Here is a 17,826-nt window from a genome sequence, read left to right on the forward strand (position 1 = left end):
ATGATAAATCTACTGTTTTGCAGTGTAAAACAGACTTTTTCGAGCGTGTTAATGGAAGAAAGTGACTTTATCATGGACAAGTTCTTTCTAACCCATACAAAAATATGGCTACGAATAACAAGGGAAATGTGAAAAGATCAAAGAAGGTGATGACATTAGCGAATAAAATTGAGTCATTAGACAAAATTTCTAATGGTGAAAGTGTCTCCTCAGTGGCAAAACATTATAAAATCAATGAGTGAACGGTACGATCAATCAAGAAATCGGAAGAAAAAATCCGCCGTAGTGTCCGTGAAAACGCGCTAATTGCTTCAAAAATTTGCTCTGTAACTCGTGATGTTAAATTAGAAAAAATGGAAAAAGCTTTAAATCTGTGGAGAGAAGACCGAACTCAAAATAAAATTCCGTTAAGTTCACTCATCATTCGTGAAAAGGCAAAAACTCCTTTATCAACACTTTAGCGAAACTGTTGATAGCACTGGCGGGATAAGTTTTTTAGCTAGCAAAGGCACTGGTTTGAAAGATTTGTTTGAAATTTCTAATAAATATTACATTTAATATTAAATTGTTTCTTATTTTCATTTCGATGCCATATGCTTGCATTTCACTATGTACATAGTCATAATATGAAGGTACATATAATACATACATAGACAAAATTTTAGACTAGTTTTTCTTATATATTTCATACTTTGGAATGGAACCCCTTTATTACTATGGGAGCCATAACTCAGTATTCGCGTTTTCGTTATTCTCAGGAATGTACATTTCTCAGGAATGTAACCCCCGCGAATAGCGGGGGTTTACTCTACAACATAGATCTTATTTAATCAACCCCCAGTTGACCACTAATAGTTCATTGACCCCTAAAGGTTCATCGACCCCTTTGGGAACCCCTAACCTAGATCTAACTTCTGTATTTAGTATTAGTAGTGTCAAATGGCCACTATCTGTGCTTAATGTGGTTACTATGTGCTCCTGGATTTTATGTTGAAAATGTGATATTAAGAAGAAGTTATTTGATTTTCTCAGTGATCACCTTGTTAACGAGTTGCATAGTAGTTAAGGTTGAGTGTTTTTGTACCATATCAGGTAGTATTCAACTACTTATAGACATGTATTGAATGGATTGAGCAGGCTCAGTGCTGATGAGATTCTTCCTCTTGCTCAGATCACAAACCTGAGGGGGCAGATTCAAACTGAGGAAAGACAGTTGTAGAATAGATGTGCAGTAGTTTGCCTTTAGCCAGCGGGTAGTTGATTGCTGGAACAAACTTCCATCTGTTGTTGTGGAAGTTGATAGCTTAAATAAATTCAAGGCAGAACTAGACAAACATTTGGAACGAATGTATCAGTGAAATGGGAAGGTTTTTTTTTTTTTTTTTAATTTATTTATTTATTTTTGGCTGATGCTATATAAGCTTGCTTTCTTGTATCATGTGCCTCTACTAATGTCAATGTGTTTATTTGACAGTTGGAACGTTCTTAGTTCTAACAGTCAGCTGATTGTTTGCCTATGTTACAACATAGCGTAAATATTTAACATTTTATCTGGCTGTAATTTAAAATTTATTCATTGGGACTAAGCTTATACAAACCACCATGAGAATATGTTTAAGAAAATTCAAAAATCATTTAATATATTGAACATTATTAACTAGAGATTGAGGGAGGAAAAGGGATAATAGCACCACCTCACTGAAGATTAAAAAAAAAAAAATTAATAGTGCAAAACTAATTGAATAATACATATGTATAAAAATTCCGGACTTCATTCTGACTCATTTTCCGATTACTTCAGGTGTAGCAGTGCGTAGCACACGCTTCTTGATTAGACCAGAGTTCAAGCCCATGACCCCCAAATATGGAGGATGTAGAAAGGTCAGGGAATGACCGCCGCATATCCCCAGAGCAATATGGCCTTAGTTGCTAATGCTCCTAAAAACCAAATACAACAGCAACTGAAGTACTGCAGTGCAGAAAGCAAGGAGAAACTACTGCACTATGCTTCCCAAGAATAATCACCATGGCTAGTACTGGACTGGTAGATCACCTGAGGATCTTTTTCATCTTGCCCGAGATAGAGAGAAGTACAGCATGGTGAACACCAACCTCCAATAGGAGATGGCATCAAAAGAAGTGTCAAATGATGCAAGAAAGCAAGCTCATACAGCATCATCAAAAAAAAAAAAAAATTCCCACTTCACCTGTCCATGGATCTTGCTTCTATATTATGTTTGTTACATCTTATCTGACTCACATAGTTAAATTCATTAGTGTTTTGTAATCCTGCTTTTCCGTTTTGATCCACTTGCATTGACAGTGATGTGCTAAACATTATTGGTCCAAATGAATTACTTATTTCAGTTGTGGTCCCCTGATACTTTACTTTCCTCTCAGCATTGATATTTTGAATTTGTTAATATTCATCCCAGAGCTTTATACAAGAGGCATTAGCATTAGTAGAGGAATGTGATGCAAGGAAGCAAGCTTATACAGCATCAGCCAAAAACAAAAAAAAAAAAACAAAAAACAACCTTGTCCCTCAAAATAGTTCCCAAGGGACTGAATACACGTGTGCATCATTCATACACACTTTGGAAAGACTTGGAAAACTTCTGACATGATGGTATTTAGTGCTGTTGTCACATTCTTCTTAATATCATAAACAATGTTAAATCGGTGCCCTTTCAATCTCGTTTTTAACTTGGAAAACAAAAAAAAAAAAAAAAAGTCTTCTGGAGCCAAGTCAGAGGAGTAAGAGGAAGTAGTTGAGCACTGCAACCTGCTTGTGAGCCTGAAACGTGAACATTGATTGCTGTGTGAGAAGGCACATCGTCATACAGCAACCAACCAGACTGTTCCAAATCTGTCTACATCCACATGATTCTTGCCTACAAACATTTCGGTATTACCTGTTACCAGTGATTACTACTTACAGGTTAGTAGTAATCACTGGTACAGTGTCCTTACTTCTGGAATGAATTCCTTTGATGATTGAAGAATGCAGTTAGCATGGTTTTGATATGCAATTTCTGGAAATTAACTTTTTTTTTTTTTTTGGTCTTGGTGAGTTTTATGATTGCCATTCTTTGCTTTATCTTTTGCTCTCAGGATCATACTGGACACAACTCTTGTCCCCAGTAAATAATGCTATTTTAGGAAATTAAGTTCTACAACTTTGCCAGCATCCAATTGTCTGAGTTTTTCCTCATTACACAAACAGTGTGGAACAACTTTGTAGCAGATTTTTCTTTTTCCCAAGTCTGTGGTAATACAGACCTTATCAATTCCTTAATCACATTCACTTGCTAGTAAATTGCACACTTCGTCCACCAATTCATTGCTGCAGGTTGTTTTCAATTGTCCACTTTGATGATTCTCTGCTACATACTCTCTGTCCTCTTTAAAACACTGAAACCATCGAAATATCTGAGCTCAGGACAGAGCCTTATCCCCCATAGGTTGTTCATAACATTTTCTATGTTTCAGTGGGACTTTACTTTCAGCTTTACAAAACTTGACTTTAATCCATTCTTTGGTGATGTATGATGCACAAAGAATGTCCGTACAAAAAAGCAACTTTTAAGGCCAACTGATTTGGGTTGGTGAGACTATCAAGGCAATCTCATTACATTTTTTTCCATACTATGATCCTATCTAGAAATCAGTGTTGTTAAAAATGAGCACAGGAGTAGCAAACTCTGTTTTGTGTGATACAAATGGATAGTTTTAGAAGGATTGAAATTAACTAAGTTTTCTTCTCTCCACTGGAGAATTACATTGAGATCAATATTTGGGGAACCAGCAATGAATATTGAAAGGTTGTAGCGTTTGTTTAGAGCAGGGATTGTTGCAGTGTAAAATCATGGAAAGTCATCAGAATCATGGATAGGATTGCCAGTTAGTTGGAGAAGGTCATTAATTTAGGAGAAAAAGAGCAGTGAAAGAACAGAACTGTGGGAAACTCTGACATCAGTTGAGAAGTTAGAAGTCATCTACCACTACTTGCAGTAAGTGGCTATACAGTTGCAAAAAAGAAAGCAGTCCATATGTTGGAAGAATGTTTAGGAGACCTTTATGCCAAACGTGATCGAATGTTAGAAATATTCAAAGAAACAGATCAGGTTTTTCCAAATTTCTCCAGAGAAGATTTAACATAACATCACTGTGTATCTGCACCTGAAAGTTTGTTTGAAATTTACATACATCTGTTTAAATTGTGTTAGTCTCTAAATTATACATATATAATTTAGAGTACTATACATTCGTCTGCATTGATAGTATGTATCCCATCCTTCTAAATGTGGCGCCTCCGTAGCCAGGTGGGCAGGAGCGGCAGTGCATAGTACACGCTTCTTGATTAGATTGGGGTTCGAGCCCATAACCACCAAATACAGAGGATGCGGAAAGGTCAGGGAATAACCACAGCATATCCCCAGAGCAATATGGCCTTAGTTGCTAATGCTCCTAAAAAAACCAAATAACAACAACAACTTTCTAAATGTATATAAATTTCAAGCATGAAAACTTTGCAATGCATTTAGCATTGCTTAATTTCAAAAATAGTCCTCAGTTTACCAAATAGGGTCTTCTCAGAAAATATTACAGGATAAAGAATCAAACCAGTAAGGAATTGTAGAGGTTCGTTTTTACCACCCAACTGTAATATTTAAAACTTGATCACTCAAAATAAAAATGAAAATGAATAATAATTAGCTTCAGTTAAGCAGCACAATGAAGGAAATATGAACTGAATTGACTAAGGAATCAAAAATTGGCATTAGATTTTTGAAATTACATTAAAAATCAAGCCTCACAAGGTACAGAGTAAAATGGAAAGAAAGTTAAAGAGACAATGTGCCAGTTTCAAACAAAACACTAATAGCAAGGGTTCACATTAGACCTAAATGAAAGTCAAAGTAAAGTGACTTTAAAAACTTGAAACAAGATTCAAGGATGAAACATACCATAAGTGAAACAGGAAGGAATTAATATCTTACATACCTGGGAGCACATGCACTGGGGTGAAAATTAATTAATGAGTCTTGAAAACAAATACACCTTTGAAGCACAGTTATCTCCACTCTTCAGTACCTTTAACAACATTTCTATCTATGATATATGGAAGAGGTTATATAGTCCTAAGAACTTCCCCTTGCCTTTCCTCTAAACATATTTGTTTAGTGGCAGGATAAATTTACTCCATATGTGTATTAAAGTTTCCACTATTTTTCAGTTAAGTGTAGTAGTATAGAAAATAGATTGAAACTGAGATAATGCTCAAAAAGGATTTGCAAAGAGATTTCTATTTCTTTCTATGCAGACTGTGTATCTGAAGGTGATTACTGCATAACTTCAGAATCCCTTTCTTTCTCTACTACTTTTAATTTGATCCCACCAAGTGTATAGGTTATTTTGAGATTGCTATCCCTCAAATGTAGGACCTTACATTTTGCTACATTAAAACATAGCTTTCACATTTTTGCCCATTGTTGAAGCCTATCCTCGTGAAGGTGCACTGCTTTTAGCACTGATCATTAACCACTCTCCCAATATTCACATCAATTACAGCAAATTTTGATATTGTGGCTCTGTGCCTTCATCGATGTCATTTATGAAAATCAGAAATAACAGTGATCCCAGAACTTATCCTTGGAGAACCTCATTTCTAACATTAGACCAGTCTGAAAAATAACCATTAATTACAACTCTCTGCCTCCTGCCCTGCAGCCACCCTGTAATCCATCATAGAATCTTACCTATGATCCCACTATATACAACTTATACAGCCTTTCAGTAGTGACCGAGTCAGATATTTTGCTACAATCCAATGTCAAAATTATTTCATACAGCCAGCTCAATAGTAACTGCGTTAAAATAAGTAATCAGCTTAGTTAAACATGATTTTTCCTTAAAAATATTGTGTATCCTTCAGAATTCCATTTCTACTTAAATGTCCCTTTATTGCACTCCTTATTGTTGCCATCTTGATTCTCCCTACTATTGAAGTCAGACTGATCAGTCTATAGTTACTACTTCACTCCTAACAGCCTTTATTGTACTGCTGACTCTTGACACTTCTTAATCCAGAGATATATTTCCTGAGTTCAACAATACCCTCATAATTAACCTTAATATTTCAGTTCATTCTTTCTCTTTCCATCTCTCTCACTTAAAACTTCACATCTGTGACATCAGCTGGAGGAACTTTACTTGTCATTAGTACAAAAAAATTTTCTAATAAATAGTCATCTGCCATTTCAATATTGCTTATTTCATGCCATTGAGCCTCACTTTCACAGCTGTTCCTAACTGTGAAGGATCTTTTGTCTGTATATTTAAAAAGTATCTTTCAAATTACATTATTCATTGTTTCATGTTGCCTACCCCTTCCTACTCCATACAGGTGGGTGAAATGGGAAGGGTTTTTTTGGCTGATGCTCTGTAAGCTTGCTTTCTTGCATCATATGCCCCAACTAATGTTAATATATTTTGTGATTTACTTTGTCCTGTCTTAATGAGGAATACAGTTATGTGTTGAGTGATTTTTACCCCACACATTTGACAAAATCTCAAGTTTTCAGTTTTCACACATATGCTGATAGGTTAATAGAAGGGATAAATCCACAGAGCCTACTTATACTATAAATGGATACGGGTACACATTGTAGACATTTAGTTGAGTTCTAACAATTAAAAAAAGCCCAAAGTGTCAAGTGCAAGTGTGTAGTAGCACACATTTAAGTGGACCATGGTTCAAAGCCTAAATGTAGTTAATGATTGTCTTCATCGTTGAAATGATTAATTATAAACTCATGACCTAGTGGTCATGCCAGGGCATAAAAAAAAAACAGAAGTGGCTTTATCAATTAACTTTTACAATTCTTCAAAAGAGAAATCAGTTAGATATAGGATATACTAACTTATTTTTATATAGGATAACAAATGTTGGTAATCACTTTAATAGTTTGTGTTGACTATTACCTGTGCACCTAATTCTTATTTTGGAGATTTATTTTTATTTTGGAAAAAGTTAATGATCCTAAGGTTTTGAAAAGTAATTGTGTGTTATACAAGCAAACAATTACTGCATATAATAAAATGTAATGCAATACCTGTTGTATGCCCTTATGTAACTGTCAAAATATATTTTTTGTTGATTTTCTTTGTGTGTTAATTTCTTCTCCTTCATGCCCAATTCAAATAGTTAATAGTGGTTATTTTTAATAACTGCTCATTATTGACTGAGGGTTGTATATAACTGCCATAGTGAAATTTTGAACACCCCTCTTGTTACATAACTTACCCAGAATATAAACTAAACTTTATTTTCTTTCAGATGTGACATGACAAACTTCCCATCTACTGGCTTATCTGAGTAATGGGCATTTATTAGGTCCACATAGTATCATGAGTGACAATGGAAATCAGGTATGGAGATTTAAGGTATTTTAAAATATTTTTAAACATTTCTATTGAATGATAAAATGCAAATTTTAGAAAAAAATTCTATAATAGATTAAGTCGCAAATTACTGCTTTAATCTGTATAACCACCATTTCATTGGTAATTTTTCCTTTTTTCAGGTTAGATATTAAGAATGTGAAATATTTACAAAAAATTTAAATCTCTGCTTGATCATGATCAGTATTTGTTGATGTCATAAAAAGTTTATTCATTACAAAACATATTAAATATACCTTTTTACCTGGACTTTTTCTATCATTCAGAGATTTTGCAGCTGTTCTGCAACTCTTTCAATAGTGATTTTGATATTGTTATCTCTCTCTCTCATGTGTTTTATGAGACTGTGTGGACCTTGTAGAGCATGTAAAGTTTTTTGTGGAATTCGAAAAAATTCCACAAAAACGAAAACTACGTACGTACAGGCACTCCCTGACTTATGTAACACTCGACTTTACATAAGTTTTTGCTGGCTGGTGCAAACTGAAAAAAATATGGAAATTTATTTTGCATCCTGTAGGAATAAATGGAGGTATTGTGAAAATATCATAATGTGAACCCAATAATGCTTTGTTTTTTTTTTTTTTTTTTTGGTAATTCATTCTAAAACCTCAGAAGTTGAAATTTTTGCTATATAACAGTAAAAGGTCATTTTTATAATGGAAATTGTATTAGTTTTATATAAGTTTATGTCAAATAAGCTCGACACAAAAATCACATTTAACTAAACGATGCAAAAACAAAACAAAACATACATACATACACGTTTACGAACGCTGCTATTGGCTGAGAGGAAGGGCTACACAGTCTGGTCGTTGAATTTACTACACTTTCATCGTTATCATATGTTCCGTTATTAGAATCAGTTTTTGAACGCCTTTGTGGTATTTTTCTGAAGCACATTTCTGGAGGTCATGACCATAAAACAATAAAAACAATTTGCACTTTCCAGTTTATTGAGCTTTTCTGTTAGTGCAATCTATTATAAACAGGTAGTAAATTTGATCTTATTGCATTTGTGATAATACCGATAGATGGAATTCTATGGATTTTTACATTATTAGGGTGAAATGTTGTGGTCAATCATAACAAAAAACATAAATAAATTTTCAGAATCTTCTCTTCATTCCTATTTACTTATTACAATGATGAAGGGAAAGCGACCAATGGAAAGTGCAAGTGGTGGCAGTGCTAGGAAACAAAATAAAATTGATTTAGAAATGAAGATGAAAATGATTAAGAAGTACGGAGAGCAGGACAAAGGTTGTCATCTATTGGATGGGAATTATGTCTCACTGCTTCAACGGTGAATACTATTTTAAAGAACAGTGCACATATAAAAGAACATGTTAAAGGATCAATGTATTTAAGATCAACAGTGATCACAAAACAGCATTCAGGTGCTATATCAAAGATGGAAAAGCTATTAATAATATGGATGGAAAATCAGATTCAGAAACAAGTGTCCCTGAGTCTAATGGCCATTCAACCAAAAGCAAGAAGTATTTATGAAGATATTAAGGATAAGCACGACGAACCCCAAGCCAAGTTCATGGCAAGGAGCAGGTAGTTTAATAGGTTCAAGCATTGTGCTGGTTTCCACAATGCTAAAGTAAAATTTTTGTAATTGCACACGTTTGTAATTTTTCCTGTGCATGAGATAAAAAAATCGAATAAATAATTTTATTTACATGTTCGTTGAACATTTCTGTTTTGCTTCAATCAAATTTGGCATGCATAATGTGAGTGCTACATAAGCATTTAGGGAAATTCTGACTTATGTAGAGTTCCGAGGAACGCAAGCCTTATGTAAGTTGGGGAGTGGCTGTGTATGAATGCTTCTAAATGGTTTTTTTTTTTTTCCCCCTTATTTTGACTTCATAGTACAATGATAAATTAACACATTCCTAAGATTACTATCAAAATCAAAAATACTGTACAATTATAAAATGTAGTTATAAGTTAACTGCATTTTCAGCAAAACTAAAATTTTCCTCATTTATTATATTATACACAGACTATTAAAAGTGTGAATATCCCCCCCCCCCCTTTTATTGATTCTACTGGTACACATTCTGTAATGTAGGATGGCTGACTGAAATCTAATGCTTCTTATTTTGTAACCTCAGCACTAGGTGGAGCAACAGGTTCCAATTAGGTTCTACCTGGAACTTATGGTTTATTTTAGTACATATTGCAGTAGTGTTTCTGTGTGGTTGTTTGTTTTCAAGTTACTGTTTTAAGCAGAAGCAATTTTTCAGGTTTTTTTGAGTGTTACCTTCACCAAACTAGGAAAAAAGGGGTCATAATCACTTTATTCTGGTAAACTGAGACATTGGGAAAGCTCAAAAAGAATCAGTTAAGTAGGACCTGGCAAAACAATAACATTGTTTCAAAACTATATTGTGTAACCTCACTTCAGCCATGTAGGATTCCATGTAGAAGTTTAAACAGCACTGAAGAGATAGTTGGCCTCTCAGCTGAAAGAATTTTGGCTGAATCGTGTGCAAAAACTTGTTAAGTGCTAGACAAAATGTATCGAGTCAGGGGCATTACCTGCATATGTACACATTAGTATTAAACAGCAGTACTAATTCTCATGGTTTGAAAAATCTGGGTATTTTCTTGCCATTGATGACTAAGAAATTTGGCTTGTGACAGATATTTTTTTACAGATTATTCTAGCTGTGCAATTGAAATACAAGCTGTTTGTTTTCAGATTGCTGTGTACCTTTCTAGTGATTTATGTTACTTTCAATAAATATATAGTAAGGTGAAAGTAGGTACACCAAAAATATTAACTGTATTTATCCATTTGTATTTGAAATAAGTAAATATTCAAATATCATTTTCATTCATGAAAACATTATATTGTTCATCTTATTGAGCTTAATAAGTCAGGATTCATAAGTTAGGGAAATGACCCAGTAATTCATCATTAATTTATTATTTATAATTCATTTAACACAGATAAAAAATTAATTACACTAGTCAACACACTTTTTTTTTTTTTTTTTCTGAATTCAAAAGCGCAAACAGAATTTCTCTATTGTGCACAATTTTTATGTGACACAAAAATTTTATTATAAATAATACAGAAATGAAATAGTAATAGGGTGTATTTTTACAAAATGAATGAGCTCTGTGGACGGACAGTCATGTTCAAATATGTAGAAACCTTCCATGAAACTCCATACTGGTAGCAGGCAGCTGTTCAAACAAGTTCGGACTCGATGTGATATTGCTTACTTCCACAGAGTAGACAGTTCTCTTGGTTTTGTGGTGGATGTATTACAGTGGCGAACAAAAAAACTGAATCATTTGTGAATTTTGCAAATAATGTGTTTTGCACTGCATTGTGGGTTGCAGAAATGTTCGAAATGCATTTGTTAGATGGGATATATATATCTCTGTGAATGAAATCCAATAAAAAGACTCCACTTGCTATACCTAATTGCCGTAAATATCTTCCCAAAGGGTAAAATACGTAATTAATGGAAATATGAGAAATCATGCAAATGGCAATCATGACAACCAAACATACATTTTATTGCATTTACGTTTACAAACTGAAATGAGTTAACGTAATAGTATTATGTACTGTAAATCAGCAAAATAAGTCCTCAATATTTTGTTGTTCCTCCTCGAGTTGCAATTATAGCCTTGCAACGATCTGGCATAGAGTTAATCAGCTTCTGGATATACAGTTGCCCAATTTCATTATACCACACCCTTACAATGCTGTCCTGCAGCTGAATCTTACTTGTTGACTTCTTCTGAGCAATTTAAGACGACATTATGTACCAGCAATTTTCATTTGGGTTCAAATTTAGACTGTTGCTGGGCCAGTCCAACACTGTAATGCCAGCATTTCTGAGGTATGACTGCAACTTAAGGGAGAAAAACGAGGGGAAACATTGGTGTAAGTATGTTTTAAGCCTTGAGACAAGAAGACAAACTCTTCATTAAATCTAAATAGCATAAAACTTACCAGTTTTGCTATGTGACAAGGTGCTGAGTCCTGTTCAAAAATGCAGTTTTGGATCTCTGTGTGGTGATCCCTAATAACGGGTTTCAGGCACTCCTCCAAAATAGCAGTGTAGATTTCTACATTCACCATTCCGTTAATAAACTTAATTTGCCCCACCCCTTTGCTGGTTATACATCCCTAGAACATCTGACCGGCAAGGAACTTTACAGTCAGGATGATATGCCTCCGATTTTAGTCTTCTGACATATCGCTTCCCATCTGAGCCATGCAAGTTGAATTTCGATTCATCAGAAAATATGATGGTGTCTCATTGCTCTTTTGTCTATGAAAAGTACATTTTAGCCCAAGCAAGTCGCTTCTTCCTCATTTGTTGGGTCAACAAAGGCTTCTTCTTGGGCCGATAGGCATGCAGATCACATTCCGAATGTTTCAACACCAGAGGCCATCTCAAAGTCCAGTTTTAGTTCGGGAGCACTAGCATGGCGATTATGAATGCATAGTCATTTCAAATATCAATCTTGGGAAGGCATAGTCACCCTCTTATAGTCTGATCCAGGTCTTCTCTTCACATCACCAGTTTCACACTTTAATTTCAGCACCCCGGATACTGTTGATTGGTGGCAGCCTATTTTATCAGTGATAGTACACATAGAAAGCCCTTCCAAGGACAGAGCAACAGCTACGCATTTTTTCTTCATGTCAACTGAACATATGGAGCCATGCTTATACCTCCACAAAACAGGATACTAATGAGCGTATATACCTTTCCAACGCCGTATTTATAGAAACGGCCAATGCAATACCTTGCAATTACTGTCTGATACAATATAAGTGTTATCTGATGCAATACTTTTGCTTTGCGACAAACAAAATGACTGTAATCAAACAATATTTTATACGTTTCACTACAGCGCCTCTGTAGCCAGGTGGGAAGGAGCAGCAGTGCATAGCACACGCTTCTTGATTAGACCGGGGTTCGAGCCTGTCACCACCAAATATGGAGGATATGGAAAGGTCAGGGAATGAACACCGCATATCCCGGAGCAATATGGCCTTAGTTGCTAATGCTCCAAATAACAACAACAACAACATACGTTTCACTACAAATGTTACTTTTTTTAAGGTGATTCAGATTTTTGTCCACCCCTGTATAATAAAATAAACCACCTATTTGATTCTTTTGCGTAGTTAATCTATCCAGCTGACCTTAGAAATTACCCAAGCTTTCAGTCTCAACTGGAGGTAACTTATTCTATTAATTATTAACTTGTGAGCTAAGAGAGAATTCCCTGCGATCCATTCTAAATCCCCCACCTCCATAATTTGAACTTACGACGTGTGGCATTCATTAGACAAATTCTGTGGGACTGGAATACAAAAATATTGGCAATATATTGCTTTGTGTGCCCATCTTTTATCAGGATTATATTTATTTTTCTTATCAATAGCCATCTTCACATATTACCAACTGCATGTGTACTGTTAGAAAAAAATTGTGCTTGAAAATTGATGCCTGCTAAATTCATCAGGGAAGGGAAAAATGACTGTGGACCAGTATATAGCATCTGGCTGATATCATAATGTATCACATAACTCGTCCAACTATGTCAGCCCCCTCATCTCTTTTGTGGAATTATAAAATGTGATGATCTGTGGTTTTTTTTTTTTTTTTACCTCTCCTGTTGAACAGTTGGTTTCACAGCTGTTGATGCACACCACATGTCATAATAATGTTTTGGCCTTTTTTTTTTTTGGTAATGTAAGAGAGAATTGTGACACCTTCCTGGAATGCAGATACATTGGGATTAGCTGATTTACTGCTTATGGCCATAAACTGTACTGGTATTTCACTTACTTTCCATGATAATACATAAGCAAGTGGTGAGCTTTGAGAAGTTTTTGATAGTGAAAAACATGGTATTGTGATGAATAGCATGGTATTGTGATGAAAACAATGAAACATGGTATTGTGATGAAAACAATGAAGAAAAAAGTTAAATTATGTGAAGGCAGAAGTTGCCTTAATGCTCTTATTAAACTTGCTAATTTTGACAAAGAATATGAAATATGTTTCTACACTTTAAGAGAAATGAAGAATGACTATAACAGCAGTACAAGAGGATCTTTACTCAACAGAACTGCTTTCTTTATAAAAGACAATACAATTGGGAACAGATAATGTACATTTCATTAAATTTATAGTTAGTATTGTTTAACATAATTCAAGTTCATTGTTTAAAATGTATTGTGTTGTGTTCTGTTTGATTTTTACTCTTTGTATTCCATTTTGTTTTAAATATAAATATTTTCATAAAGTTATCTTTTTTTTTTTTTTTCATATCTGATGTAATCCATCTAAATTAATATAAATATATATATATATATTGCTGAATTGTGAATAAATTTACTTATTTTCATGAACTGTAAGTTGAAAATATCTATATAAAATTTATGTATAAATATAATTCAGACCAGACCATCCCCTTCTCTCTGGTCCAAATTAGGGTTCTACTGTATTAGGAAATCAGAAGACCAAGACGAGTTGCAAATATTTTTATATTATGAATGCTATTTCATACTTTGTTAACATTTTTCAGAACATGGCAGAAAAAAAATCGGAGACCAAAGGAAAAAGCTGGAGACGAGAACGAGAGGAAAGAGGACGAAGGCAGTTATTACCACAGAAAGAATTTCAGTTTGCCCAACCAGAAATGCAGTATAGTATATCAAATGTAAAAGAACAAGATGATGAATACCATGAAGATCAGAGTAATAGTGATGATCAAGATATTAATCAAGAAGGTATTAATTTGAGTCTCTTTTTTGTATTTATTGATATTTCCTGTGTCATTTTTACTATGTTAGATTAAAATAGCTTGCTTTTGCTGTAGGTATTTCCATAGCAAAAGTGTGCTTTGTTCATCTGACCCCTCATCTTTTGAGAGTTTGAAGAGTTGGGTAGATGGCCTCAAAGGTATTAAAGTGGGGGATCCATCAAGCTCTCAGCTGCCCAACTCAATGCCAGAGCTCAATCTTGTGCATCAGGCAACACAGTGGCAATCTCCAAGACAGATTGCACTGATCCCACAGAAATTAGTTATTGTTGGTGAATCTATTGTCAGGGAGACAGGTAATATATTGTGTAAAAAAGATAGACGGAATAGGACCAGGGTATGAATGCCAGGGGCAAATGTTGATGATGTAGAGCAGATATCAACTTTTAAGGACACAAAGGTGATATCGTACACGTTGGCACACGTTGAAATCTCCCAGCAGTCTCTGGAGATTTCAGAGACTGCTGGGAGTCATAGCAGAACGAGTAAATATATGAGCTGTGTTAGGGAAGCTATGAATAAGAACAGGCATGTTCTTATTAATGTATGTACAACAATGCTAGGACTTTTTTAAATAAATATGACGAATTTGAGGTGCTGGTCAAAACATCAATGGTCTCAGACTGTTTTTAAACTCTATACAGTGGGACCAACTGATGATGTTACCAACAGCAAATTTAAAATGGGAAAGCATTCAAGGAATTAATCGTGGTGGTTTCTAGGCTTTTCATACCAATTCAGAAATCTGTTCAAGGTTTTGGTGTGAATGGATGTCAGATGAACTAATGGGACTCATTGCAGAGAAGAAAATGCATGGGTGCATATAAATTATCAGGCAACACAGAAGCCTATGGAAGATATAAGCTGGTCTGTAATCAAGTCGCAAAGGAGATTAGGCAGACAAAGGCAGATTATGAATCGCAAAGAAATCTTTGGCAAAGGATGCTAAGAAAAACAGCAAAGAGTTCTTTACTTCTATAAACTCTAGAAGGAAAGGGATGAATGAGATGGTCCACATCATATCGATGGTTCGACTGATGATGATCCTGCTCTGGTAGCTGACAAACTGAATGAGTATTTTGCATCTACATTCACACATGGGGAATTCTTTAGGGAAGTGGACAACATCTTATTAAATTATAATAGAGAGCTTAATGATTTTGTAATAACTGAGAGCAAAGTGGAGGAGAAATTGTTGAAGTTAAACATAAGAAAGGCACCTAGGGTGGATGGAATCTATCTAGTTATATTAAAGGAGGCGGCAAAGGTAGTAAGCAAACCCTTATCCATAATTATGAGACCATCCTTGGACTCAGGGGAAGTTCCCACGGACTGGAGATGTCCAAATGTATCCCCAATTCACAAAGGGTGATACAAGTAACTATAGACCTGTTAGTTTAATTTCTGTTCCAGGGAAAATAATGGAGTCACTGGTTTAAAGAAGCATTACAAGATCATTTAGGCAAGACTGCAGTAATAATTCTGACACAGGTTTGTTAAGGGAAAGCCTTGTCTCATAATTTTGATATCCTATACTTGAATTTCAGGAAAGCTTTTGATACTGTTGAACCTGGAAAACTACTGTACAAATTGGAGCAGTATGGTATTAAGAGTAAGCTGCTACAATGGATAAAAGGGTGATTGAGTGGGAAAAGACAGAGTGGTAATCAGTGAACTCTTTGTGGATTAATGTTATTAGTGGATTCCCCCAGGGTTCAGTGTTGGGCCCACTTTTGTTTTGTATATGTATCAATGATATTGATGAAGGTATATCAGGCTTAATGGCCATGTATACAGATGATACAAAGATTGGCAGGGTTGTTAATGACAGTAATGGCAGTATGCTACTGCAACAGGATCTAGAAAAGTTGGATATATGGGCTTAGAAGTGGCAACTGAAATTTAACATTGACAAATGCAAAGTAATGCAAAAAGAGTAGAAGTAGCCCCAGAAAAATATACCAACTGTGTGGTATACTACACTTAGGATGGTAGAAAATGAAAAAGACATGGAAGTAATTGTGCAATCAGATATGAAGTTTTCTGAGCAGTGCAGACAGGCTGCCAGGGCAAGTTTTGGGATATTTACAATGATATACAGGTATTTTGTTAGTAGGGAAAAGGAGGTGATTATCCCTTTGTATAAGGCAATGGTCAGGCCACGCCTTGAGTACTGCGTGCAGGTCTGGAGGCCTGATTTTAGGAAGGATGTAGAGTTGCTTGAGCGAGTACAGAGAAGGGCAGCAAGATTAAGGGGGACGAAGGGGTCGGGTCGTCTTACCAAGAATGGCTTAAGTTCTCCAAATTTCAACAACTGGAGACCAGGTACCTGTGAGGTGATATGATTGAGGTGTATAAGACCTGATGATGATCCTGCTCTGGTAGCTGACAAACTTTAGGGAAGTGGACAACATCTTATTAAATTATAATAGAGAGCGTAATGATTTTGTAATAACTGAGAGCAAAGTGGAGGAGAAATTGTTGAAGTTAAACATAAGAAAGGCACCTGTGGTGGATGGAATCTATCTAGTTATATTAAAGGAGGCGGCAAAGGTAGTAAGCAAACCCTTATCCATAATTATGAGAGCATCCTTGGGTTGAGCAGGCTCAATTCTGATGGGATTCTTCCTGTTGCTCAGATTACGAACCCGAGGAGGCACAAATTAAAATTGAAGAAAGACAATTGTATAATAGAGGTTTAGAAATTTGCCTTTAGCCAGCGGGTAGTTGATTGCTGGAACAAACTTCCAACTGCCATTGTGGAAGTTGATAGCTAAAATAAATTCAAGGAGGAACTGGATAAATTTTTAGAGGGAATGGATGTGTGAAATTTTTTTTTTTTTTTTTTTTTTGGCTGATGCTACATAATCTCATACACTTGTTTTCTTGCATTACATGCGTCAACTACTACTATGTTAAATTAACACAGCTTGCCTTTACTGTAGGTATTTCAATACAAAAGTGTGCTTTGTTCATCTGACCTCATCTATAACTTATATAATAGTAGTTTATATATGTTAAATATAAATTATAAGTTATTATACATGGCTACCCATTCTCCTTATTTCTGATAGAGAATTTTTTCTTTTTATTTATTTTTTTTTTTTTTACACCAACCTATCAGTTTTTCTTCATCCTTTTTTTTAACGAACACAGTGAAACTAGAGCTTTGTCATTAAAGTTAAAATTTTGTTATTGATCTCTAATTAAGGAATTGGCTTCAAGTTTTCTGGTCTGGGTTGAATAAAATATTTGACACACATGAAATGAATTGGGTTCAAATCCTGCCTTGGGCTTGGATCAGAGTAGAAAATGCAAAAACTTTGGGAGGTTCAATATGGCCACAGAAGCCGATGCACTAGAACAGTTATTCACCCAAACCTTGAGCAGGTCTGAATGTAATTTTACCTAAATTTGAAATCATTCTTTCAATGGTATAGGTGCTATAAAAGAAAACAATCAAATCTCTTATTTTTTTTATTATTGTCTTTTATTATTTATAAATTACATAATACTTTATGGAATGAAAAGCAT

The 17,826-nt window shown here is 34.9% G+C and overlaps 1 protein-coding gene across 5 annotated transcripts in view; it reads left to right on the top strand.

The window, feature by feature from the left end:
- The window catches only part of Upf2 (UPF2 regulator of nonsense mediated mRNA decay), a 695,457-nt gene that overhangs the window by 41,996 nt on the left and 635,635 nt on the right, over positions 1–17,826 (top strand). For all 5 annotated transcript variants that reach the window (XR_016547840.1, XR_016547841.1, XM_090387842.1 and 2 more), the window contains exons 2-3: positions 7,343–7,434; positions 14,056–14,260. Coding sequence is in view for 3 of the 5 variants with exons in the window: in XM_090387842.1 (XP_090243968.1) it covers positions 7,414–7,434; positions 14,056–14,260 (226 nt within the window). In the remaining 2 variants the exon portion in view is untranslated. The remainder of the gene's footprint in view (positions 1–7,342; positions 7,435–14,055; positions 14,261–17,826) is intronic.

The sequence above is a fragment of the Mastigoproctus giganteus genome, chromosome 13 (genome assembly GCF_048544385.1).
Source record: "Mastigoproctus giganteus isolate SK-2022 chromosome 13, ASM4854438v1, whole genome shotgun sequence".
Taxonomy (NCBI): Eukaryota; Metazoa; Arthropoda; class Arachnida; order Uropygi; family Thelyphonidae; genus Mastigoproctus; species Mastigoproctus giganteus.